Source organism: Hippichthys cyanospilos, chromosome 1 (genome assembly GCF_059441005.1).
Source record: "Hippichthys cyanospilos isolate Australia breed blue-spotted pipefish chromosome 1, RoL_Hcya_1.0, whole genome shotgun sequence".
In the NCBI taxonomy this organism is placed as follows: domain Eukaryota; kingdom Metazoa; phylum Chordata; class Actinopteri; order Syngnathiformes; family Syngnathidae; genus Hippichthys; species Hippichthys cyanospilos.
This window is the reverse complement of record NC_142369.1, coordinates 14282767-14310658: the sequence shown is the minus strand read 5'-3', so window position 1 is coordinate 14310658 and position 27892 is coordinate 14282767. Positions and strand designations below refer to the sequence as shown.

Below are 27892 nucleotides of genomic sequence, written 5' to 3'. Positions count from 1 at the left end.
GTTAGAGGGCAGCCGCTGTGGCGCGCACGCTATGTAAATTTGGTGGCGTACGCATGGCGCACACGGCCAAAAGACAGAGTAACAAATCAGGAATTTCCCTCCTGCCACTCCTGAGAGCGCAAGAGAGGACAAAACGTGAAGGACTTCTCCTCAGAGAGGGACAGTCAAAGCGGGACCTTCTACTTTTTGACTTGGTTTTACTTTTCTGACCTCGGAAGTAAGGGTATTTTCATTCCCCCAATAGAGTCCGGATCCAGCAGTTTTGCACGCTGTGCTCATTTAGAACCTGAAGAGCATTTCATGGAAGTAACGAGGACGAATGCCTTTCTTGTTTTCCCCAAGTTTGAAGTCGTAGTGGACGTAAGACTTTTTAACAACTCAACAGAAGAAGACTTGGATTAAAGGCGCAAAACCAAACTTTGTGTGTGAAAAAAAAACAGAAAGGCGTCTAGAAGGATGCTGCTGCTTGTACGATGGAAGTGAAGAACTTTTTTGCTTTTACGGCGGCGGTTTGTCTGCTTTTTAGCTCAGCAGAAAGCCAAAAACTGCGTCCCAAAGGCAGAAATGTATGCAAAGCAGCTGGGTAAGAGCATCGCTTAAACTTTTGTGTCATTTTAATTTTTGCGGGAGATTTTCTTTCTATTTTCTGTGCATTATTTTACTGCTCATGTCGCAATGACCTCGAGAATGACTCATTTCCAGAATTTAAATTATATATTGCAAATCTGAACCCATAGTTTGTGGGCCAATCTGGTCTTTTTGCTACATGACTCATTTAACTCTCTTTCCTAAACTCCAACGCGGCATTCCGTTTCATTTGAATTAGTACTTTGATGAAGTCCTCGTTACACCAAATAGTTGTTCTATTTTACGCAAATTGCTTGATTTCAAACCGTTTTCCACGGTCCAGTTCATTGCTGCAGCAGGGGGAGGAGTCCCAGCGGCAGTACAGATGTGTGCATCTGTGTGTAGCAGTATTTGCATTGCCCAACAGGGGGCGCGTTTGTGAACTCTCGGGCAATTTATTAGGTACCGCTAAATTGTTTCATACATGGCTAATGCTTTTTACATACAGAGATGACAAATTAAATTCAGACTTATGAGTATTTCAGAATTAATGTACTTTTCATGCATCCTTTTGGAACTGGAAACGAATGTGGAGAACATCCTAACCACGCAGGAATGCCAGAGCCAAGATTCAAACTGCTCTCATTATTGTGAGACAGACATGCTAACCACAAGGCTAACGCCCTAAATTTTACCCTTATAATTCTTATACACACTTTTAACTAACTCCCCAAAATCCTAAACTTGTGAGGGAGTAAATTGAGTCTATAGATTTACAGCCTTAAAGTGTTCATGCCAATACATATGACATATTTCCAACTTGTTCACTAAACACTTCACACATGCATCGTTGTAAAAATTATACCGCTGCTTAATGACACAAAGTTTTATTATTGTACTCCCAGGATTGCCCTTCTGGCTCACATATTTAAGTCATCACTATTTGGGGGTTGCTTTGTGTATGTTTTCAGTGCACTTCACATGTCTTTTGTTTGCCACTAACTCTTGCGACTTCATTCCATATCCAACAATTGTTGCCTGCGCCTGCCACTCACCGCTAACTTATTTTTCCCATTGCACCCATTACACTATGTACTTTATCTGCTCTGACCACAGGCAAATGAATGGAGGGAAGCAGTTAAGCGTTTATCATCGCATGTCAGCATTTCCAGGGCACGTCTTTGCAAATTCAAAGTCAACTGCTGAATGTCAACGATGCCTTCACCACTCACTGTATTCCGTTATCCAATATGGAAACGCTTATGACGAGTGAAACATTGATGCAGGAAAAGCCATTTGTTCTATTATTACTAAAAGAGCTACGAAAGCTGCATTCAAACATGCAAGGGTGTTTATTTTAACAAGTTGTGTTTTTGCTCTGGGTCAGAAAAAAAATGTAAATCTTCACACCAAACAATACAGCCTGTCTGATGCATTCCACAACAGCAGGGGGTGATATAACAGCTAAATTTTGCCATGAAAGAAATAATATCTATAAAAAGTGGTATATACCCTGAGACCAAGCCTATACATTTGTGTCCGCTTTAGTGGACATTTTTTTAAAGTCTCTATCACCCTGGGAGCCTACACCATAATATTCTAGTGTCCTCTGTAGAGGACCTCTTGGAGGATATAATAACAACAGTGAGACAAGGAGGAGTGAAGTCCTCTGGAGAAATAACTTCAGAATGCATAGATTTCCCAATATGTTTTATACATCTATCCATCTATCTATCTATCTATCTATCTATCTATCTATCTATCTATCTATCTATCTATCTATCTATCTATCTATCTATCTATCTATCTATCTATCTATCTATCTATCTATCTATCTTTTATATATATATACATTATATATATATATATATATATATATATATATATATATATATATATATATATATATATATATATATATATATATATATATATACATATACATATATACCCAAAATACCAAAATAGAATACCGTGGAATTTTTTTCCCAAGACTAGTGTAGTGCAGTGTTTAAATAGTTATTGATTACTTAGTTGAAGCATTTAAGACAGATATGCAAAGGCTTTGAATGTTAAGTTTTAAAATGGCATAAAAAGTGATTTAAAATCACCATACATTATTATTGTCTTAAAATTATTCTCAGAAATGAAAACAAGTATTTTTGAAGAATTGAAACCATGAAATGTATGTTTGCTGGGTTTGATAAAAATAGAAATCATAATCATTCAGAATGACTAAAAAAAAAAATAAAGATTTTTTTTTCACCCAGCTTATTAAAGTTTGTAATGTAAAGTTTGTAAGGAAATTTGTAATTGCCCTAAGATAAATAAACAATTTAACAGTTATCGCCTTTATTTTGGTCACCGAACATTTTTTGTACTAGGCACACATGATAAACGTCTACACGATGTTATTCAAATCAAATTCCTATGGTTGAAATGCTAGTCAGTGTGAATTGTTTAACTGAATAATAATGATATAAAAAGTCAAGCTACTGATCACTGGATTACATAGCCCAAATAATGTAAAAGTTGCCTGTAAAAGTAAAAAATGAAAATAAATACCTGCATCTACATCTTTGGATGATTGTCAAAATGTACTGTCATTTAATATGACACGATCATCCGTGTATTTTTTGTCCACGCCTCTGCTGGACTCTCGCGGTGAAACGTCACAGTCTGGATCGCGAACGAATTAGAAAATCCCATTCCAAACAGTAGCTATAACCCTTTGACTGGCATGGTTAAAAAGACCAAAAATATTAGCCAGAATTTTTGTGGCCGAGTTACTGGAAAGTCAATTGCCAGTGACCTTTAAGGCAGTTTGCGGATAAAAGGGCAAAACGCATATAAAAATATAAGTTCTTAAAAATACTTGTGGTCATTTGAAAATGGCCTGTCACTCCCAAGCATTATTTTTATCTTGCGGCGGTGAACACACAATGTTTCTCCGTGAGTGCTGACAGAGACTGGCGGTGTAATGAAAGGTCAATACGGTTCAACTTTGTACGCATTGGCAGTAGTTTGTCATGATTTGGAGTGACGCAGTTGAACAAAATGAGTTGAATACGGCATCTTGCGTAATAAAATCAGACGCTGGCTTCCAAAATCGCCTCTTTCTTTGAAAGGAAAAGCACGAAGCGGTTGATCTTTAGCACGCGCCGATTTGTCAGAATAAGAAAAAACAGCGTCACTCCCTGCAGGCTGACTCTGAAGCCATCTGCCATCTTCAAACACTTTGGGGGCAGCTGATGTGTTGCAGAGGCCCCGCAAAGGTCACCATCGTGGGAGGAAGAGGAGACAAATTTGTCCTTTCCTGACGGAGCCAAAAAGAAAAAAAAGTGGCAGTAAACTGTTTTATATTTAGACACCGCCACTGTTTTCCCTCCAAAAGGCCCGGAAAGGCAGAAAAAGCTGATAAACGTCGAGAGAATTACACTAGCGATGGCTTTTGAATGTGCTGTACTGAGACCAAAATAGCCTAATACGGCTCCAAAAGGGGCTTGGGGGCTCTTCATTTAACCCCCAAATTTAGCTCAAATGAAAAAGACAAGAAAAAAAATCTGTGGAGTTGTTTTGTACTGTACATTGTTAGGCAAGTAGTTTTGTGGGTTAAATTATTAACCCAAAAAGTGTGAAAATAAATAAATGCAATAGCTCAAAAGGATCACGGATGTGTTGGAGTCTATCACTGCTGTCTTCGGGCAGTAGATGCTGCATTTACTATCGTCCGTAGCTAAAACAAACATGGCCGCCTCCGGAGAAGTGCCACCCCCCATGTAAGATAATTTAATGATAACTAGACCTACGATGATATTTAAAACATACTGTTGGTCATGAAGAACACATTCGTTTGCAAGTTTTTGAAATTTGCAATCATTTAATGTATTCCTTTTCAATGAAATGGTTTAAATTTTACACACTGTCCCTTTAACTCAGTTCTTAGTTGTACTATTAATTGCTAGAATTAATCCTTTTCAAGTCACTTATACTGAGCCTAGAAAAACATTACTGGAGCGTGATGGTGACAGGTAGAACTCAATCTATAAATGAAAAGATTTGAGAATCGTTTACGAGAGAAGACTCTTAGCACAAAAATCTGTAATGTTGAGTCAGATTTTGTAGTTTTGTCGTATTTTTCAAAAAAATAACTTTATTGAAGGGTTAAAATAAGCCATTATAAGTCTTTGAAATTCAATATTTGTATTTTTTATTTGATGGTTTTACATTAATCATGAGATTAACCTTGAGATTTTACTCAAGTATATACAATTTTTTTTGTGGATGAAAGGAATACTCCCAGGAAATTGGGTCCCTTTTTGACCCATATTAGATTATTGTTGACCAAATGTTTTTACAGTGCATGAGTCATATACTTAGGCCACCATGTGCTCAGCATGTGCATCACAATGATAATGCCTTGAAGTGTTTGATCTACCCAGATGTGACCAAAAGAGTCGGGTGTGGTTGCAGTAACTTTGAAATGGCTTGCGCTTCACAACAGGTGCCTCATTTCCCCCTACCTCCCCCTTATTTACACTTTGGGAATTCTTTTCCAGATCTCCAGGGTTGGTGTGCTGCAGTGGATGGGCTCAGCTAGGGGATGAATGCCTCACACGTATGTAACACGCAGCCTTTTATTCTTTCCAAAGATGTCTAAACTGTTTCTACCGTGGGCCGTGCAGAAAATTGTGCAGGGGGGGCTTCATGTTTAGAGCAAAAGGGTTGAGGGGCAGAATACTGTATGTTTGCAATAGGTTAGAGAAGAGTAATATTCTCACAATGACTCAGATAAATGCCTGTCATACATCAAATGAATGAGGGGGAATTGATGTCAGAGAGGCTAGTTGCTTGAGTGTTTTTTTTTGTTTTTTTAGTCGATCGATAAAGAAAACAATTGGCTGGAGCAAGAAGAGCCCAATTTTCTTCCAGGGTTAAGGGGCTGGTGCTGAAGAGCCACTCGGAAGTCTATCCACGGACATACCTTTTTTTAAGTCAATTAAGCTAAACCCATTTTAAGTGAAGCAAACAATTCCTCTGAATTTCACTCACCACAGAAAAGATTGTTGTCAACAATTTGAATTTAGTTTAATACAAAAAAAACATCAAGTATACAAAATAAGGTTTATATCATTATCACCACACCCAGTAAAAAAAAAATATCCTTCTTACAACTTTCTCCTTTCTTAATAATAAAAACCTGCAATGTGCTTCAAATAACCCCTAAGCTGGGCTGAACTCTGAACACTTATTAGATTCATACAATGTTGAATTGCTGAATAACGCAGCTATTTCTTGTTTGCCTGAAGCCCTCTGTGAAGGCAACTTCACCTGCAAGGAAAACGAGGTGTGTGTCAGGCCTAACGAATGCCGCTGTCGCCATGGATACTTCGGCGCAAGCTGTGACACAAGTAAGGCACCGTGCGCTACGTAATCAGCGTTTTTATTGATTTAATTTACTTAAGTAGGCAAACTTAAGTCATCCTGACGTGACTTGTTAGTCAGCAGAATAGGAGTGATTCCATTTCCATTCATTTCAAAATAAAAAACGAAAAGATTCTTCTTCGCAAAAGGTTGCCATCTTCTGTCTCTTCTTTACCTCCAAATAGAATGCCCCGCCCAGTTTTGGGGTCCGGACTGCAAGGGTAAATGTAATTGCCACCCCAACGGCCAGTGTGACGACTTGACCGGCAAGTGCACTTGCAACCACAATCGCTGGGGGCCCAACTGCGAGAACTCATGCATGTGCCAAAAGGGTAAATGTGACCAGGACACGGGCTTCTGCACGTGTCACCCCGGGGTGTGGGGCCCTCAGTGCAACAACAACTGCTACTGCAGCGTCAACTCTGTGTGCGACCCGATGACCGGACGCTGCCTGTGCAGTCCCGGCTGGACGGGGCGGAACTGCGCCATTCAGTGTAATTGCAACAACTCGCCGTGCGACCAGTTCACCCAGCGCTGCCAGTGCCGAGAGAGGATGTGGGGCCCCAGGTGCGATCGATACTGCCAGTGCGTCCACGGCAAGTGCAACCAGGCGGACGGCTCGTGCACCTGCACGCCAGGATATCGTGGGAAATTTTGCAGAGAGCCGTGCCCTGCTGGTTTCTACGGGCAAAACTGTAGGAACAAGTAAGGAGCAATCTACATATAGTGTGTGTGATGTGTGTGTGTGTGTGTGTGTTAGAATTTGATGTATGGATTGTTTCGGGCAGAGGCCATATTTTGTTAGAAAAAAAATACATATTACCATTTAATTGGTATACGTATACGTATACATTATATGTCCATATACATAAAGTACACACATTCATACATATGTACATATTATGTTCGAATAAATGTGCAATTTATGCATTTATACACTTGAGGAACTGTATGTCATGTACTGATTCATAAAAAGAGCAATGTGGGAACAATATAGCCAGAATTACACATACATAACGCTCCTCCATTCTGAGTTGTATCACGTCTAGGAACATAGGAAGTTAAACCTTTGCAATAAAATGAACAACTGTAAACATGAACAAGTGAAGAGAACCATGTCAGCGGTAAAGATAAATTTAGCGTTCTTCTTGCTAAGAGCTTTTTGAAGATGCCTAAATTACACACCGCATACATGAAAATACAGCCCTTACTGGAGTATAATTGTTTATATTTTTAGATGTTTAAATTCTTAAAAATAGTGAAATAATAAAATTTCTGTTGACTACACAGTAGCAGCAGCAATGGCGATAATTAGGTTTTCCATATTCAAAAAAGCATCAGCTAAATAGCTTGTATTCCACAAAAAGTAGGGGGAAAAAAAAGACAATGTAAAAATGTGCGTGTCCAAAAGTAGGTTATGGCACTGATACAGAGAAGCCTATATTGGCAGTAGCAAGATAAAATGTAAAACAGACTCCGGTAATGAAAAGAACAATCTGAAAACAGGCATGTAATTTGAAAAAATACGTAGTAGTCCAAATACAGTTAAATGGATGACGGCAGCAGCCGAGACGCTAAATCACGGGTAGGAAACATGCCATTTTACAGATGCTAAACGTTCACTTACCTTATGTAATGCATGATTGCTTGCAGTTTTATAGTTTCAATAAGACGCGATGATATACGCTGCAGCTGATAACCCTTAAAACGGACTTAATGGAGCAGCCGTAAAGATCTGGGAATTGGGGTTCACATTATCCCATAACCATCAAGCCGAGACGTAAAAGCCATTTACGCCTTAAGTGATTTACCTTTCATGGACTGCGCACGTCGTACCATTCCGATGCTATAAAGCACAAAGAATGAGGCTACAATTCAACCTTATTCGCCTCATTAAACGATCATCAGGGCAACACAGCTTTGAATCAACCTTGGGGCCTCTTGCATCATTGTAACTCCCTGGCGGAATCAATTTGAGAATTTGACACTCGTTGCTTCAGGTGCGGCCACTGCAAAGGCCAGCAACCGTGTAAGGTGACGGAGGGACGCTGCGTCACGTGCGAACGAGGCTGGAACGGCACGCGCTGCGACCAGCTCTGCGCTAAAGGCTTCTTTGGCGAAAACTGCCAGGAAGTGTGTCCCACCTGTAAGGACGGCCATCACTGTGACCACATTCTGGGCAAGTGCTCGCACTGTAACCCCGGCTGGATTGGGGACAGGTGGGAAAATGTATTTTCATCTTCTCGCAATCATTTTTCTGGCTAACGTTTGACATTTTCGAACTTAGCAAGACACATAGTGCTAGTGACTTGAACAAATAGCTGAAAAATGCCAGTCTACGTGAGGCTTTGTGATTCGATGAGCTCGGTAATGACCGTCGCGTTTTCATTGTCCTTTTGTGTGATAGGTGCGAGGTGCGCTGCCCGAACGGCACATACGGCGAGAATTGTGAGAACAACTGCAGTCACTGTTTCAACGGGAACTGTCACGTCGTCACCGGGGAGTGCCTGTGTGACCGGGGATTTTACGGAACCTAGTAAGTCCTGAGCATCACCAAGCGTTTGTCCCGAGAGAGACCGTTCCCAAGCATCAACCTCGTGATGGGGAAGATGATGAGTGGTTTTTGCCCATTTCATAGGAATTGGCATGCGCCTGAAGGCTTTTTGATTGCTTTTTGTTAAAAATGTCACTTTGACCCGGGGCGTACAGTATTTAGTCACCCCAACACATCTGAAGCATGTCTGATCCAAATCCAATATTTCATTATTACCAGTGTTTTGTTCATTTTTCAGGAACTGCAATGTTGTCTCTGGATCATATTGACCTACAGGCATGTTTAACCATCCAAAAATGTCAAAAACTCCGTTTTTTTGTGTGTGGAAACTTACAAAGTAACAGGGCAATACCCAGTTTATTCCCATGTGTTCAATTTATTTTTCTGGAATATGAGTAACATTCTGGGTCAATTTGACACGGGCTTATTTACATACGTATGTATTTTGTTATTATATTAATGTATTATTATTTATATGTTAATCTTGTCCTCTCCCCAGCCCCCTTGGCCCCTCCTCTGACACAGCAATAACATTCTTGGGTTGACCCCCCCCCCAAAAAAAAAGGATTGGAACCAACCGCATTCCCAAATTTGTATAGAAATGTAATTTTATTGGATAAGTTGACTTTACGTAACAAACCAAGTAGAAGTCTTTTGCTGAAAAACTACGGTACAATCAACATTTACTTTCACTTTCAATATAACCTAGAACTTAAGAGGATTGTTAAACATATGAGAAGTGCCTATATTTTTTTAAACTATGTATTGTAAGTTGTTTTTTGCTTTGGTTGCAATAGTTTCTTTCAAGCAATGTTCTTTTTTTTCATCAGAGGAGGGCATTTTACAATTGTTATCTAGGCCACATATATCATTCATTGGTGTCCTGGGCTCCCTTCCGTCGTCATCAATCTGACATTTTTTCTTTTTTTCAACCCACAATTCCATCATCACTTCGTCACCACCAAGTTTACGCATTTTCCAATTATTTGCCGGTCTGTCATTCGTCGATTGTAAGCAAAATTGTTGTCGCACAGTGAGATGGACTTACCAACGCTACCGCTGAGTGCCAAAAATAACAATGATCGAAAACCCACTTTCCATCAATGCTTAGTTTTTGGGTTTTTTTTTTTTTAACTGTATTTTGTTATTCATTGTTCTTGGGCAAAACGGGCACCCAACAATGACCATAATGGCCTGCCCACCGCTACTTTTGAAATATGACTACATAGATTGTTGCTAGCTGTCACTGAAATATCAGAGGTGATGCCCATTATGGTGGAAACAACTTTAGAACATTTTTTTCGTTGTAAAAGTCGAAAAATAATGTCACAGTTGGGCCTTTTATCACCTTTTACAAGGAATGTTAGTGCAGCTAAAATGTTAGCATTAGGTAAAAAAGGATTCCAGTTTTCTTCCTGCTTGCCCTCTTGCGTGCTTCCATTTTCATGTTTCATGAAATAACATGCATTCAAACAAATTCCATCCAGTCTGCCAACATTTTTTTTTCTTCTGATGTGATGAAAAGTGCTTGAATTTGGTCATGTAAAATATGTCTGAAAAGTGAGTATTTAACAGAGCTTGTGTTTCATTCTCCACAGCTGCAATATGACCTGTCAACCCGGACAGCATGGAGTCAACTGCAACCAAACCTGCTCTTGCCATGACAAGAACTGCGACCCGGTTTCTGGGGCCTGCTATCTTCGTAAGAAAATAAAATTAGTTTCCAACCGCATGCTTTATTCGGATGTCCAAAAAGCATAAGCTCTCTCCATCTGACTAACATTTGGCTGTACACACAGTACCAACAAACAACTACTGCAGCTTTGTGTGTGTGTTTAGTGTGAGACCTTATGCTGCAAAGGTCTTGATTGCTTCTCCAGACTGGTGTCCCAGTGCTCTGCTTTTTTTTTTTTTTTTTTTTTTCTGGGCGTCGTTCCCGTTTAGTCAGAGCGATAGGAAGGAAAGGGACAGAGAAAAAGTGGAAGAGGAAAGAAAGATGAGTGGGCAGTTTCATAATTAGTCATGATGGCAGCAGGCGGAGAGCACATTGTTGAAAAAAGCTCAAGTGTCAGATCAGCAGCAGCGGCGGCAAGCTAGCGCCGATCAACTCGTGATGCCCTCAAGCGTCTTCCTGTCTTTTATTCCCTGACTGTGAATAACCACCAGTGACCACACGCCACAACAATTTATCTTCCCTTTATGAGACATGTAAAGGCCCAAGCGACAGCACAAGTTACCTATTAAAGTCACTATACGGAACTTGATCTCCATGTACAATAGCCTGTACCGGTGTTTTCCCGCAAATCCTATTTTTTTAGACGTCTGCTTAGTATTATTTCAATGGGTCAGTAGAAGGTTTGTCCACTATTAATCACAGCTGCATAGTGTTACCGTCAAATATTTTACAATCGATTATTCTACAGATCGTTCTACCGATTGTTCAACTGAATAACCAGATAAAATTATGTTTTGCAATAAAATTCATTATAAAACAATTTCAGTTAAAATTATTGTTGTTTATTTGCCATTGTTTAGCATTTCAAATTAAACACTAATTAAACAATATTAAACAAGAGGTTTCCTAAACGATTTCCTTGAAGATTCCTCGAAGATTTGGACAATTTTAAGTTCAACGATGGCTCTAAATGATTTCTCAATTGTCAAATTAGTTGGCGATGTATACTTGATTAGTTGTTGATCATTCAGTTAAATTTGGCACCTCTACAGCTGTACAATGTATAAATTGAACAATCAATTATTTTGCCTATCCTTAAAGGACGATTCCCTGTTGTTAGCATTAGCATTTATTCTCAAATTCAAGCTACAACAATTATTTTCATAATCAAGTAATAAGTTGATCATTGGGTCATTTAATCAAATAAATCTGATTTAAAACCAATCTTTTTCATGTCCATCCCTCTAATTTTAAATGCCAGTTTAAATTTTTGCAAAATGATCCGACAATATTATTATCAAGGCTTAAACTGCATCTTATTTGGAGTTGACTTTGAATGAAATGGAACTGAATGGACTTCTTTTGAATTTCATCCATGCTTTTTTTAACACATTCTAACATGGGTCACGATTTGAAAACAAAACTTTTTGGCCAGTAATGCTGTGACAATATACTCGATGTACACTAAACTATATACCCACGTCTTTTTATCGCCCTAATTCTCAGAAGGGTCACAGCTGACTTAGGGGTACACCCTGGAATGGAGCACATAGAGAATCTACCATTTTCACTTAATGTAGAGGCAAATCTATTGACAATTTAAAATCTAAGAATGCAGGAAGCCGGGGTGGCCCAAAGTCAGCTGGGAGTGACAAGGGTAGTGTGTTTTTTGCAGTTTGGTTTTTAATTTAGAGTCACCACTTTTCTTTTCTTTTTTTTCCCTCCACGTCTCCTTTGCGTGCAGAGCCTAACCAGCGGATGGGTGTGATCGCGGCCGGGACGCTGGTCTCCTTTCTGCTGATCGTCCTGCTTTCCCTGCTGTGCTGCTGTTGCCTCTGTCGACACAAAGACGACCACAAGTGAGTGGCGCATGGACGACTTCTGCTTGGCTACCAGTAGCTTGTTATAAAAACAGCAAAAACAAAAAAAGGTGGATGTCGGGTTGTATTGTCTCACTAGGTAGCAGCTTATTAGCGGGTAAATACATGTAAAGTGCAATCCAAGCGTTTTACATGTTGATAAATCTGCGTAGGAAGCAATGTGAGCAAGACTCAAGCCAGGGCCAAGTCTAATAAACCTTCATTTAAATGATTCATTTAGATTTCCATGCTGTCATCCTACCTCAGATCTAACCCAGACAACTCTTCCAACAGCAAAAAAGCCAAGCGGATCCTGTGCGGACGATTTAGCCGAATCAGCACTAAACTTCCTCGTATTCCACTGAGAAGACAGAAACTGCCAAAAGTAGTCGGTAAGCCCCAAAACTTCCTTTCATATCCCATGCTGAGCCGCCAGACGTAGCCTGTCTTTTTGCATCCACGCTTTTTGGTGCTTAAATTCACATCTTTTGGATCTCTTTAGTTGGCTCAAAACTGAGTTTTAAATGATTTCTACTTTTTTTGTCCTTTCTGGGGCGCACTTTGGAAACTCTGAGGTCAAATACAGTCTGTTACAAGATTCTGGTTGACCTACAATTCAAGATGAGATCAAATCGTCCTTAAAATCCCCTATCTTTCTCTTCAGAGGGGAGTTTCACTTGTAGCCGTAAAACCACTATTAATAAAACTACAATTATTATAAATAACTGTTTTAAAGTTAGAATGACATGTTGCGTGTCAGCTATATTTTAATGTAGAATGGTTTATTCCAATGTTCTCATATTTTTTGACTCAAAACCAATTTTTCTACTTCTATTCGGTTGTTTATAATTACCTACTACTGTTACTATATAAATAAAATTTGCAGTAAATGTTGAGCATTCATACAGGTTTGAGACCACTGGACTCTCACTGATGAATGTAACTTTGAGTGTATGGTAATTTGAAGAAAATAAACAATGAAAAAGCAAAACACTGATTGACAATCCTCTGATATCTGTTAAACTGAGATGTTGCAATTATATGGTGTGCAGTAAACTGACGACTATGGTGACATCATGGCTAACGGTGCTTTTAGGTTGGAGGTTTTGTGTGATTTTAGCACTGTATTCAGGATTTGCTAGATTGTATAGCTCACAGTGTAGTTGGAAATTCACAATTAACTGTAGACACTTATTGTGTGAATGGACTGAGCACAAACCTACCTTACCTTACTTTAGCCCAGCCCTCATTACAGTAGCTTCATTTTCCTGTGCCCTTTGCTATCTTAGTTTGTCTCTTAACTGGTGATGATTGAGAAGTGCGCTAACTGCCAGACAAATGTGGCCTTTCATTTAAAAGGAATGTACTGATTTTAGAGCCCCTTATTGTTCTTGGCGCCCTCTGAAGACTATGTGTTCGTGTTATTCCAGCCCCGAACCGCCACGCTTTTTTCTCCCCTCCTGGTTTCTGTACTCTGCATCCGAATCTCATCCAGCGAAGGTTTTCTCGGGCTGAGGTGGAGCACGTGTTATTAGAAGAAGGCCAGCGGTTGAGGCCACGCTGGTGCTGGTGCTGAGAGACGAGCCATCAAAGGCCGCAGTGTTTTTGTGGACCCTGCAGGTCCATGCGGAGGTCTCGTGGTTTGTGACAGATCCGTCTCTGACCTCATTCCCTTATGGTCCAGGATGTCAAATTTGCTGATCTGTTCAACTCTAATGAGCAGTTAGGCATTGAGCTGCCCTTATGTTGTGCCAGAAACAAGCTTAGTTTACCAATCTAACGCATTGAATGGTCTTAGTAGCTAAACGAGATACCCTAATATTAGGAAGACCTCTGATGCAAAGGACTAGGGCTGAGAAAAAAAAAGGTCGACCTAGTTGGGTAAGTCAACTTTATAAATAGGCCGACAAAAATATCTGCCTCGAAGCTCCGCTGGACCTGTGTCTATGGCACAGTGTCGCATTGGCGGCAAGGGAGGAAGTCTACCCCAAAAAACATGGGATTAACCAAGTTTGGGCCCTTTTCCAATTAATATAAAGGGTAACTAAAACAAAGTGATGTTCTTTTTTTTTTTTCGAGGTGGATCTGGCATAGCAGTACTTCAACTGTTGCCGCACTTAGACAGAAAACACCCATACACAAAAATCGGTTCCATGTGTTGTTTTGGTACACCATCAGCCGACCAAATGGCTGTTGCTATTTTTGTCCTTAAAACACTTACTGGTATAGTAGTAAATAAATACAGTATTAGCACATGAATCTTCCAAAATAAAGAAAAGAACTTCCCAAAAGTACTAGAGTTGTATAACCACGAATATACTCTGTCACTACAAACCATCTATAGTGGATCGGTATGTATTCAAATTTTTACCTGTAGGGGGCAATCAAGCACAAAAAATGCCCGGTCTGCTCGTCAAGAAGAAGTAGATGAAAAAGAAGAAGAACAGGAAGTTATGGACATCATAGAAGCTAACAACCAGCTCCACTCATAATGTTATTCATGATATATCGTTTAAGTGACGTTAAGACAATTCTTCTCAATTATTTTCTGCAAAGCCCCCTCCCAGGAAAGAGAAAACGTTTTGTGCCCCCCACTCACCACGCTAACTAAACTAGCTAAGATTATCGTCTATAAAAGTTGTAAATGTATGCCTAAAATTCTATCTTTTAATATAAATTAACTTTCAAAAACTGTTAACTACTTTTTACAATGTTTATATAGGTCACATGTTTGTCTAAATCTGAAGTGCCTGAAATAAAACTATTTGAGAAGGACTGCATTAAGGACACTATTATGTATGTGTAAACTAAATGTTATAGTTATTGTTTGTTGACCTTAATAGCTAGCGTGCAAAGGCTAATCACAACTGACAATCAGTTGGTCATTGATGATTTATACATGTTAACTAGAAGGGCTGGCAGTGAATTCATTTGTACAGAAAGTGTAAGTCTAATTCTAAACTATATGACCACATTGGCATCTGACCTCCTAACCATTTTTTTTCCTTATTTGGAAAAACTAAAGATATTTAGTTTTTTTTAGTTGATTTAGTTTGACGTAATTATAACGGCATTTGTATGTTCACGACTCGTAGATCAAGCATCCAAAAAGTCTTGCGGCACTCTCTTTGATTTGGCCTACATTTGTTATGGGGAAAACTCCAAGTGAGTGATGAAAGAGTTAAAAGTCGATGACCTGGTTTCTTTTCCACGTCTGAGCATGTGCTTCCTAAGTGATCCAGCTGATTATTTAAGCTCCAGTCTGACTCCATTGTGACCTTGTTCTGTGCCGAGACAGACATGTCTTTGTCATCACAATGTTGGATATCAAAACGCTTGTTTTTGGGGGAACGTGTCTCTACCATAGTCGGGGAAAAAAAGAAAACCTTCTCTCGCTCCAAGTCATGTGTCTGTTTTCTACAGAAATATGCACTCCATAAACGCATCCGAATGCAAAGATTATGGCTTTAGATTTTTTTTGTTTTTTAAATACTTCCTTGTTTTTGCGAGTTTGTCCTATGCATAATTTTGGGCAAGAGAAGTTTGGTTGCCAGCATTTAAAAACTCTTGACTGAGGCTACGCAGTCCTGCGCACACACACATTCCAGAGGGGGCCCGACAGGGCTGGAAACAGGAAGTGGTCAAATTTACCCCAGCCCGTGTCAGAGCTGTGATTTATCCCCGCCAGGGCCAGTGGCAACAGATGTGGCAATGTAGAATGAAAACCAAAATAGAGAGGGAGGAGGGGCGAGTTTTGCTTACTTGCAAGGAGAACTCTACAGTGTGTCACCTAGCCCACTCCTGGCAACACAAAATATGCTTTTTGCATTCTGCTGGAAGTATATTTACCCTACGCCCTCCACTTTCACGTCTGCAGAGCATTCCTTGCATCCTTTTGGGTCCAAATGTTTCCTCACAAATGAGTGCTTGAGTGGAGCAGCACCTGTTTTTTTTTTCTTTTGTTTTTTTTTTTCACCCCGCTGCAGCTGGATTAATCCCAGGACACTTGACCAGGATTGCAGATGTGTGCGTTTGTAGCAACATTCCTTTTCACATCGAGCGACTTAATTGGCCAATAAACTGAGCCGAAAACATTCTCACACCCTTAAGATGAGCTACCTTTTAAGAGACTCAGGTTGGACTGCAGTTTTATGCTATTGAATATAAAGATGTCACAAATATCAGTGACGTCACTTATACATTTTCAGCACAAGACCACAGCCTGTGATGTTTCTTTGGCAGCCCATACCACTTCCTGATCTGTAACGAATTATTATAATTTATCCTTTTTTTTTTAATCTCACTAAATATTTCTGAGGAACACTCTCAACTCTCGCATTCATTCCCCGAGCTCTCGCCACCTTTTTTTCGAGACATCGTGCAGATCAAAAAGATTGAAAAAAAACAATAAAAACTGGCTTCACTCATTTGTTTTCTTAGATTTTAACGGTTGCCTGTGTAACTATTTACCTTCTGTATTTGAGACACGTCCCAAGCGCAAACTGTAACCTTTAGTTTTGACCATCGGGATGAATGCTGCTGTTTTCTCATTTGCCAAATATTTAGAAATGAACATTAAAATAAACATTATCCATCCCATGACACGGAGGCAAGATGGAGGAGCCCAGAGCACGCGTAGAGAAGTATGTTCAGTTACATTGTCTTTATTTCCAAGCGGATACTTGCTGGCTTGAGAGCTGACGAGAGTGAACCGCTGTGGGACTGTCAGGGCCAGGCCAAGTCGGCACAAGGCAGGCAAGTCGGGTGTTCCAGGGCAGATTGGGTCGGAATACAGGTGAACCGATGAAGTCGGAGGCCTGCCGATGGTCAGGGACAGGTTGGGTCAGAGCACGGGTGATCAATAATAGCCGGCGGTCTAGCAGATAGTCGGGAACAGGCAGGCTCGAAAATAGCTCGTCGTAGCGCATTGAGACGATCTGATGAGTTCTGGAAGCAAGAGACCAGGTTATATACTGAGCAGGTGCTTGGCAGCAGCTGTTGGTGTTTAGTGCTGATTGGGAGGGAAGGTGAGCAGGTGTGGTGAGGCAGAGAATGGAGTGACCGGAATGGTGGTCTGACATCCTGTCTGTTATAGACTCGCTCAAATAGCTTTTTCAAAGTTAGTTGGGCAAAAAACTTTGCTATGGCTTGCTAGGTAAGTGTCACTGTTGCTATGCTTAGCTATGGCTCCAGTCATCACTTGGTGCTTTACATTTATGTGCTACGCTAAACTTGAGCTACTTCTGTGGTAAGCAAGCGCAGTCTTCAAAAAAAATACACATTCCTCTTTTCTTTATCAGGGCGTTTTCTCAAAGTTAAATTTAACATTCATTGGACCAACAAGTCTTCCTTTTGTCCCCCAGCAACTCCAGCCCAAGAAAATCAGCGTTTAAAATTCATAGAGATTAAACATTAAATTAAATGTAAAACTTTTAACTGTGACTGCATTGAATTGATCACAATTAATCTGTTTTTTGTTTGTTTGTTCGTCTACCCCCCAACAATAATATTAATGAGTGGACATTTTGACAAATGAAAAGTAATGATTGAAAATAGAATTTACGATTACACTAACTGTAATTTCGTTGATCATTGGAGTCGTGCATGTGTTTCTTTTCAACAAACAACGGTCTTGTCTTGTATTCTATAGCGTAGCATGCTGTAAGATATAAACGTTCACGCAGGTTCTGAAAAAATGGAGCATTTCTTTGTTTTACTCTTTCTATTTCACTTGTGCTTTTAATGTATCAGAATAGACTTGCTGTTAAGTATTGTAAAGTATGTACATTTTTACTGAACCATTGCAATGTTGGTGTGTTATTTTTTTTATAATAGAGTTATTTTCTGTATACTGTCAGACATAATGTTTTGGTGACTAAAATTGAATTTTATTTATGCTCCCTTTCCTTCATTCCTTGCTCTTATTGATCTTTTAAGACTTACGGCTCTTGGAATACAGTTGTTGTGGTTAGTGAGGCTAACATTCATGTTCTTTTTTTCATACCCTCAACCCCTGTTAATTAAAAGCTTATGATTGTGAGGTAACAACAGTTACATTTGTAAAACGTATCATAATATGAAACTTTGAATTCTTTAAATCGCTTTGCATGTAGGGGTACACAGGGGGGTTGTGTTTAGGAGTTCTTTGGAACCTTCTAGCGAGTTCCTGTTCCCAACATGTTTACATACCCCTGCATTAAACTCCCGCTTTAGCATTAGGGCTAAAAAATGATGCTTCTTCCCCCACCGAGCAACTGCGTGGTTGAGCTCTGCAGCTGTGACTTGTCAGTAATGCCCTTTAGAGTGGACAAAGATCCCAAAGGCGTCCAGTCTGCTCCCCCCCAGGAGCCACGAGGCTATGCGTTTGCTTATTTGAAGAGCAGCAGTTGTCGATCATGTTGCAAATTGTCCATGTGTTGTCTTGTTGACTAACATAACTGCGGTGCTTGCATAGAGGAGCTGCTCGGCATTCCTCGGCTCCGGCGAATGGGTTAGTAAGTGGTGACCCTGAACAAGGAATCTCTCGCATTCATTCCCCTAGCTCTCAAATGAGCGTACGAAAACTGCACAAAACAAGCAAACAACACATTTGACGTGGTTTTGTTGGCCTAAATATAAGAAAAAAATGATTAATGTCCTGCAGGAAACAAGTGCCATATTTCCTCAAAAGTGGCGTCTACACTAATGTAGTTTTTTAGTAGTAGAGCAAATTGTCCTTTTGTGTTAGTATCATTATACTTCCATCAAACAGCCAATTATGCATTGTCATTTTTAATGTTCCATTAAAATGAAACATATTATCTTGTAATTGTGGCCATCCACAGAGAAGTGTTGTTAACAACCCTACCCAATTGAAAAGCTTTTAAAAGCAGTAACTGCGGTTTCAGAATCACTATAAGACATACTAGCTAGAGTCAAGCTAGTTGACCAACACAGGGGTTCCCAGTCAGAGGGAATTTTCCTAGGACGCCCATTGCAAAATGTTTGCGGGCAACAAAACAACAACAAAAAATAAAGACAATCATGTGACTTTTTTATTCACCACCATATTCAGTATATTTGTTACCTTTCAGCCATTCTGAAGTTTACAAAAATAAAAAATACGAATTGAAAAAAAATTACGAATTGTTCGTCTCCTCAGAACAAACTGGGTCAAATTCCCCCCAACAGTTTGCTGCCAAATATTTAGTGACTAATTAATCAAGCTCTTTGATGATGACATGGATTACGTGGGTCTATTTGACAAATGTCAAAATTGTTAAATTTTTTTAAAATATGTCAAACTGGTTGAATTGATTCCTTCATTGAAGAATCATGAAGATTAGAAATTAACATACATTTTTTTTATTATTAATAACCCAAATTAGTACACAGACCGCCTGCAGTCGGGCCACGGACACCCGGGAGTCCGCAGACCCCACTTTGGGTAGCTGCTAACTATAACTGCATGGTGTATGCTGTAGAAGTAGAACAAGAACATCAACTACCATTGCACTCCAATATGCACCAATCAGAGCAGCACTCCCAACTCTGTGGTATACCTCCTCTAACAATGATGATCAAGGCATTCTATTCTATTCTATTCGAGAAATGAGTCAAGTAATGAGCAAGGCAAGGCAAACGAATTTAAACCGCACATTTCATACACCAGGCAATTCAATGTACACAAACAAAAGCCCAACATTTAAAAGCATTTACCAAAAGAAGAAATGAAGACATTTCTCTTCAATTGTCTTAATTCTTATTTCTCAATCATGGTTTCATTTTGCAGGATGTTTCAAATTGAATCCAGGTATGTTGTTGACAATCGTGACTCCACATGGCAGTCCTAACTGAGACATGTTTCAAAACTGTCAAGCACATATGCCGGCCACTATCCATTGCGCTAAACCCAACTCATCCATCTTATTACATAACGCTGAAACAATTAGGCTTAGAAAGACCAGACTGTTAACAGGTTGAATTTGCGACGGCTATTGACTAAACAATTGGGCGGGGTCGTGTTCAAGAGCCTGCAAACTGCCATGCCAAGTTCACACTCAGTACAGTTCAGTCCTGACCTGAGCTGAACTGTGGCTACGCAGGCTGCCAATGTATAGATCATCATGATTCATGACTGTTTGAACTGTTGTTTTTTGCGACTTTGGAGGCGTATGTTTCCTGGAAGTTGAGGTCAAAATTCAGAACTGTGTGACCTCACAGCGGTTGAGATTTATAATATCCACTGTAAAGACACACATTAACAATAAAAATGACATCTGTGTGTGATGTTTTCTTCAAAGCAATAATGTATCCTTTGTAGTCCGCTACAATTTGGAAGACGTTGTGAGAGTTAGAAGTTGTCTTTGTCTTATTGGTGGCTCAGTAACATTTCAGTCCCAATGTTGTATCCCAAGTAGTTGCTTCTGCCAACTTACTAATGGCATGTGGCATCAATCACTGTGAAAAACACACCAAAGCCTGAAAATCACACTCGCTCTGTTAACTGACATGTCAAACCAATACCGAGACCATTTCCTACCACTCTGCAGCAGTCGGGGGAGCAGACTGTTGTTCTTGTAACATGGTACAATACCCTCTCGCTGACCTCTGGGCTTCTGCGTTTGTTTTGTGTTCTCAGTAGCCCACCACGACCCCGAGAACAACTTCAACTGCAGCTTTATCGAGCCCCCCTCCGTGGCCGAGCAGCCCTCCCCTTCCTCCTGGTCCTCCCAGGAGTCCTTCTCCTCCTTTGAAAGCAACGACGAGGGCCCGGTTTACTGCGTGCCCCATGAAGGTGAGTCATCGCGGGGAACAAATAAACACATCATTAGTTATCTGCAATGACAAACACGTAAACTACATGCCTGATGTCTTGTTGGCATGAGAAACCTCTCCGCTCGCTCACACACGCCGCTGACACGCAAGGTTTGTGAAGATACCCCGATGTGGTGACTCACTCACTTCTTTATATCTCATTATGTGAGCCGTGCCTCTCATCATGTGCCATCTGTGTCATACTTTGAGAGCAAGAGGAGTCTAAACAGGAAACAGTATGCTAAAGTCAGCATGTGGCTCAAATCCAAAGTGCACTTCTTGATGTTTGGTGGAAAAAAAAAAAACACTTTCCATCGCTTTCTTTGCAGGAAGTACTGGATTTGTTGGATTTAGCACGCTCAAGTTTTCTGGTTCTTTCCAACATTTAGGAGTTACGAAGAATTAGATGATTGATAATATCTGCCGGTTCAAATTGCTTTCAACTCTCATGAATGTGTCTGCATGTCAAGAGATCATTGTTTGAATGAGTTGATGACAGGAATATCTTCCAAAAAGGTTTAATAGATACATTTAAAAAAATAAATATATACTGTATACATGTATACAATATGATTTTTGCCAATTTCCAGTCATTTGTAGACAGACGTAAAGTACCATACAGTATTTTTAAGACCATAAGGCGAAAAAAGATGGGAAGGAATTTGAATGAAAAAAACAACAACTGAAAACATATATACATATATATATATATATATATATATATATATATATATATATATATATATATATATATATATATATATATACATATATATATATATATATATATATATAGATAGATAGATCTTGTCTTCCAGACGCCAGTGTGAGGCACAATTTAAGTCCTTTATTTTTCTCAAAAATTGACAGTGCCCCTTATGTATGGATAAAAGGTTTCCAGTTGTCAATTTTTAACAACTTATGTATGGAAGACGGGTTTTCAGTTGTTGTTTTTTTCATTCAAATTCCTTCCCATCTTTTTTCGCCTTATGGTCTTAAAAATACTGTATGGTACTTTAAGTCTGTCTCCAAATGACTGGAAATTGGCAAAAATCATATTTCAATTGGGCTAAATCTAGAATTCAAGTTAATTGATGTTTGACTTGTTGGCTACGTCTGTTTCCCCTTAATGTGCGGTAATTTGCCCTATATATGGAAATTTCAAAAAACAGACATGCATTGGAACTGCTCCTTATAGTCCGGTGGACCTATAGACCTCAAAGATCCATTTGATTGGGCACGCAGTGAATAAGTTAACTCATTCACTACCAGCCTGATTGAAATGAATTTGTGACATTGATACAGGTTTTTGCCAGAGACAGTAAAAGAGCTCATTAAAATGAACATTACTCATTCAGAAAATTGCCTCCATTTTTGCAATAGGTACAATAAAAACCATTGACACTTCTTACATTAAATACAAACAACAGCTATTGTATAATTTGGGGGTCTGTGAAAAATTATCTTTATGGGAACCATCACTTCAATGGCAGAAATTGAAAATAGTATTTGATTTTACTCTCCTTACAGGCAAGGCTATAAATAGTAAATGTGCCCCCAAGTGGCTAAGAACATGCCATGGGAGCTCTGGATTCAGGATCTCTGTGACATCTCTGAAATCATCTCTTTTTTTTTTACCATGACCGCCAATGTGTTTGACGAGTAATGAGAATTCCTGTTGATGTGCCACAGAATCTGTGAATGAAAGCAAGGAGAAGCGCAGCCACAGTCCGGAAACCAACAAGGCAGAAGCTGCCCCTGCTGACGAGGATGCAGGAGAGTACACCTCCCTTAAGGATACCAGTGTCATTAAACCACAGGGCGGTGATCAACCTGCGATGAAGTCCTCGGACAGCGAAGGCTCTACCAGCGGTTCTGAGTATGCGGCCGCCACCCTTTATGCCCGTATTGCCCGCCTCTCCAAGCAGTCCAAGGAGGATGAAAATAGCGGCAAAGATGCGGACTTACCAATCCCAGAATACAAGCGTAACGGAAAACCACCACCATCACCGGGTAAGCCCAAACCACGACCGCCAGACCCTTCAACCAAGCCCAAGGTATCGTGGATCCATGGAAACACCAACCAGCCAGATCAGCAGGGACCAGGGAGCATGAAAGCACTCGTCGTTCCGAAAGAGAAAAAGCGTAGCTCCAGTGATGTCTCAGCCAAGAGTGAGAAGAACGGTGATCAGCAAAAGAAGGAGGGTGATACCAACGGCTCACCCAGAAAACACAAACCTCTTCGAGGCAAGAAGTCCGGAGATGAGCACAGCAGTCCCAGTCACATGGAGCACATCAACGGTGTTGTTCAGAATGCCCTCAGGAAGATCAGTAACTTCCACAGCTCTTCCTCTGAGAAGAAGAGTGTCGATACTTCCAAGGAGACCCCCAAGGAACCCCCAAAAAGCCCCAAGGTCATCCATCCCCACATGAACTCCGAGGCCGCCACTCTCCTGGCTGCTCAGCTCAAGGAGAAAACCCAAAGCATCAACAGGAACGAGGGGACGGGCCTGACGAAGACCAACGGTCTATCGACGCCCAAGGGAATTCGGGAGAGGCCCACGCCCCCGCAGAAGGCAAAGAGGACCCCTTCCGCCGGCTTGAGCCAGCAGGGATCCACTAAGCCGCTGCTTCCCACCTCCAGCAGCCTCCAGAAGATGGTGGCGCCCATCACCACTGACCACGCGACCCCTGAAGCCAAGAACCCGGAAAAGCAGGACTTGAACGGCTCGAGGGCAGGGGACCCGACGGCGGATGCTACACCCAAGAAAACTCCCATTAAAAAGCCTCCGCGGAAGAAAGGCAAGGAGGCCACTTTGGATACGCCGGAGAGCAAAACGCCACAGCAAAAGACAGCTATCATGCCACCCCAGGTAGTCAATTAAGTATGTTTATTTCACAAATTGACAGTGTTTGTATATGAAGACAAAAAAATGAAGGAAACTGACACCAGGAACTACGACGAGTGAAAAATCTTTCAATCCCAAAACTTTAATACCGTATACCTTATCCACATGCACCTCATCATCTGTATCAACTGCGGCCGATGTTGCATTCAAGAAGACTGGGAACAAGGTCTGAACTCATTCCTGGCCAAGTTGAACAAAAAAAAGTTGCCCGCTGCAAACAAATAGTGTTATTAGTAGGGGTCTGCGCCTCTTCAATAAAAGGCAATTCAATACATACCTTAATACACAGGTAGTGAAATGATTCCATATGGTATGGCTCAGGATGAAAGGGTATCATGTTTTATATATGTATCAATAAGCTTGTCATTCCTGTAAATTTGCAATTTCCTTCAAATATACTGTACGGTATATCTCTCCAATAAAGCAAGATTCAACACATATCTTGATATATTTTAAAGTGGAACAAATGTTTCGGTTCGATAAACTCACGTCTTTTAATCCAAAACCTTTATTTTTGGAACACCTTCACCAAATTCATGCAGAAGTCACTGAATAATGTGTCTGGGAAATTAGATTTAAATTTCCTTGAACAGGAATGATCAAATCATGTTCAATTGGATGCACTCCTTTTTGCTTCCAAGACACAATTACCTCTTTTTTTTCCAACCATCCCAGGTAGCAAAATATTTCCTCTTTTCTCAGAGGGGGACGCAAAAAATTATTGATAAGAACTGGGCTAAAGGAAAGTCTACTAGTGACTGGTACTGAATAGTCCTTGGGACTTCAAAAAAGTTCATCACAAAATTGACCAAATTATTCAGCATTAATTTATTATTTTTGATTTATAATCTCTAGTTCCAGCAACACTACATTTTATCGGAATATATCATATTCCGCTTACTCGAGTTACAACTTTTCCAGGTTGGAGTTGGGAAATGTGCGACTTCCCAGCTTTCTGGAATGCAATGTTTGTCAAACCAAGAGCTCTCCAGTGTATTTCTCTTCATAAATACTCTTCACTGTTACTAAATATAATGACTCCTTCGAAGGTGAAAAACTCACTTTTTTATCAACCTTTTGTAGCCAACAAAATGATATTTTACCGATGGGGTCAGCAAATTTCAGCAGTTTTCAAAACCGGAGTTTGTTTGTTGTCCAGACGTTCCTGACATTTAAACGAAAAGTCCGCATGCTTTCTTGTGATGTATAGTCTTTCACTTGTTCCCGATCGTTTCAAACAAGTCCAAGTCGAAAAGCTCCAAGTTTACAAAGTCGTCAGCAGATTCTGAGTCAGATTTTCTCCATTTAGAGAGTCTGGAGAAGCACCAAATGACCAGAATGTTGCTCTCCGGTCCGAAATCAACATCTTAAGATGAAATCCGAAGCCACTTTTCAGCCGGCTGAACTTTTCATCATGCTTATAAAACATTTTAAACCGTCCTTTTTCCAAACCACAGTCATCTGGAGTTCTCGCAAGCTGCATTTAATAAAACATAACCTCAGTCTAATGTTTTGTCTACCAATGCATGTGTCAAGTAACAAATGTTCACCAAAACAGATCAATGAATGTGATAAGGAACTTTTTCCCTTGTCCGTTTGTGTCATCGGGTTATAATGATTTTTGGAATCGTATTGCCGTATCATGCTGAGGAAACAAGCTGCTTTTGGAGGCGAAAGATAACGGTAGCGTGTTGACGCTTGCTTCGACTGTGGATCAGTTTAAAGCAATCGACGCTTGCTAGCTAGTCTCGTTGTGTTGGTTCTCAGCAAAAGGTGGAATCACAGGTACTTAAACTGGAATGATTCGTGTTGTTCAAGAGGAAACACTTCTTTGTTTAGGATGTTGCCGGATAGCTACGTTGAAAGTTCGATTTTTTAAGGTACAACTTCCTCTTTTAGTTTTGAAGTTCTTTCATCGTGTATACATTGTGTAGTTTTTACTCGTTGCCTTTGTAAGCTGTGCTTATATGACCTTTTGTATGTGTTTTTTTTTCTCTGTGTGTGTTAATGAACTGGCTTTATGTTGTTCGTTACAAAGGAGTATGAGGGCCTCGCTGAAAATTATGAGGAAAAAGTAGCTTTGACATAATGTGACGTTATTAGATACTCTTAAGACAGTTCTCATTGCTGAAAGCCAAGAAAAAAGGGGATTCCAGTGTGTTCAGTTCTTTCTCAGGAGCTCACATCGGAACATTTGCACATCACATTCGATCGCATTTTATTGTTTGGCAAACTTAACAGAGACTTTAAGATGTTTTTGAAACCAAACAAATGAATGCTGTTTATCAGAAGCTAACGTTAGCTGATTTAGCCGAACTCACTGCAGCTCTGCTTGCCCTTTTCCTTTGATGTTCTGTTTGACCACTAAGCGTCTTGACTGCAAATGAACGCTGCTTGCTCAAAGCCACAACACACAATTCCACTTTTTTCTTTACAGTGTTGACCTAATACTCCTTTGTACTTTGTTGCTTTAAAAAAGGAAATCTTTCCTGGAAAGTTCACATTGTTTTTTCTTCTCTGTTGATGTTATTGTTTGTGGAAAACATAACTGCATGATGCAGAGTATAATTATATGGCATTAATAGCTGCACAGGAAAACTATAACCCCGACCTTGCTTTCTATACAAAAAACTTATGATTGTACAATATGATGAAACCACTGACCAAACCTCTGCATACATAAAAACATGACACAGCATTTGTTTTCAGTCTGACTGGCCCCAACCTGTTTTTTGTTCTTGTTTTTTTTTTTTTTTTTTTTTTTGACAGAGTTGCATATGCAAACTGAAGGGCCTCAAATGCTTCAACACTGTTACCAGCTGTAAAGTGTTTTTTTTTTTTTTTCTTGTGCCATTTGCCATGTGTTTTGTTCTAAAGCAATTTGTGTATGGTCATTAAGTCAGTGTTCTCATTTACTTATCTGGAATAAAAAAGCAATACAATGTCACTGTTGTGAGACCAAATAGCTTTGTTGAAAGACACACTTTTGATCATTTGAAATTAAGGCCTATTTAGAACCATGTGAAGTCTTTTATGGACAGAAGGGATGAAGCTTTGAAACTTAATGACATTTTTTTCATTTTTCCTCTCAATATAGCCAGTGCAATTTAATAGCTTCCCTTATCATGTCCATCCATCCATCCTAACAAGGGTTGCTGGCTTGCTAATGCCTATCCCAGCTGACTTCAGGCATTAGGCTGGGGACACCCTGAACTGGTTGCCAGCTAATAGCAGGGCACACAGAGACGAACAAGCATTCACGCCTCCAATCACACCTAAGGACCATTTAGTATGTTCCCCTTGTCATGCATTTTTTCCAACTAATAGAAGCAATAAATGAACTTATAATACACTAAACACGTGTTAGTGAATCATAAATCAGATTACAGCGATAATGCATACATATCCTCCATGAAACAATGTTCTGGCATTGGGCGGAAGGACACATCCTCGTGCCTCCGAAATCATCACTTTTCAGGAAACCCAAAAAATGGCAAATTGATTTGCTCATTAGCATTAAATAGTGAATGTTAGTACATGATTCTCAACACTTTGAATGAACGAATGATTTGTTTTGAACACAGCATCATTTGTACATAAAAGAGAGAATAATTTGTACATAAAAGAGAGAATAAAGATCAAATTGAAAAGCCCAACAAAAAAACAAACATACCCTGTTCAAAAATGAGGGGGAAGAACTAAAAAAACACTTTATTTGCTATCCCTTTTAAGTATTTTAGGTTACGTGCATCCGTCAGATGCATTTTTTTTTTTTACATCAAAATATGAATCACCATCCATCTACTCTTTTATTCAACAAAACTTGACCACTTGACCATATTTTTGAAAACTTCATCCGCCATGTTTGTTTTGATCTCACAGGTCACGTTGTCTCATTTTGACCTGAGATCTCGTGGAGAAATTTCGTCTGCAGGATCTTGTCAGTGGAAAAAAATGTGTCCCAAAAAGGGCTATCATTAGGCCTGAAACAACGTATATCAGTAACCAGTCAGGTAACAATCAGGTAACAATGAGCAAGAAAGTATAGAAGAGAAAAAAAAAAACTTGGTGGGTCGAGAAGAGGAACGAAACAACATTTTAGCAAAAA

General features: G+C 39.9%; 1 protein-coding gene across 1 annotated transcript; it reads left to right on the top strand.

Moving 5' to 3' along the window:
• Window positions 1-25: 25 nt before the first annotated feature.
• scarf2 (scavenger receptor class F, member 2) lies at window positions 26-26731 on the top strand. The gene is made up of 11 exons (XM_088414290.1): window positions 26-583; window positions 5127-5185; window positions 5877-5978; window positions 6177-6696; window positions 7992-8210; window positions 8399-8527; window positions 10144-10247; window positions 11965-12079; window positions 12374-12471; window positions 20700-20855; window positions 22568-26731. The coding sequence occupies exons 1-11, from the start codon at window positions 474-476 to the stop codon at window positions 23758-23760; spliced, it is 2805 nt and encodes a 934-aa protein (XP_088270416.1). The 5' UTR covers window positions 26-473; the 3' UTR covers window positions 23761-26731.
• Window positions 26732-27892: the final 1161 nt, after the last annotated feature.

Bases quoted from the DNA above. Each gene is read 5' to 3' on its own strand.
- scarf2 (XM_088414290.1), top strand. From the start codon at position 474: ATGGAAGTGAAGAACTTTTTTGCTTTTACGGCGGCGGTTTGTCTGCTT. The intron at 12,080-12,373 runs GTGAGTGGCGCA...CTCTTCCAACAG, and splicing joins CGACACAAAGACGACCACAA to CAAAAAAGCCAAGCGGATCC. The intron at 20,856-22,567 runs GTGAGTCATCGC...GATGTGCCACAG, and splicing joins TTACTGCGTGCCCCATGAAG to AATCTGTGAATGAAAGCAAG.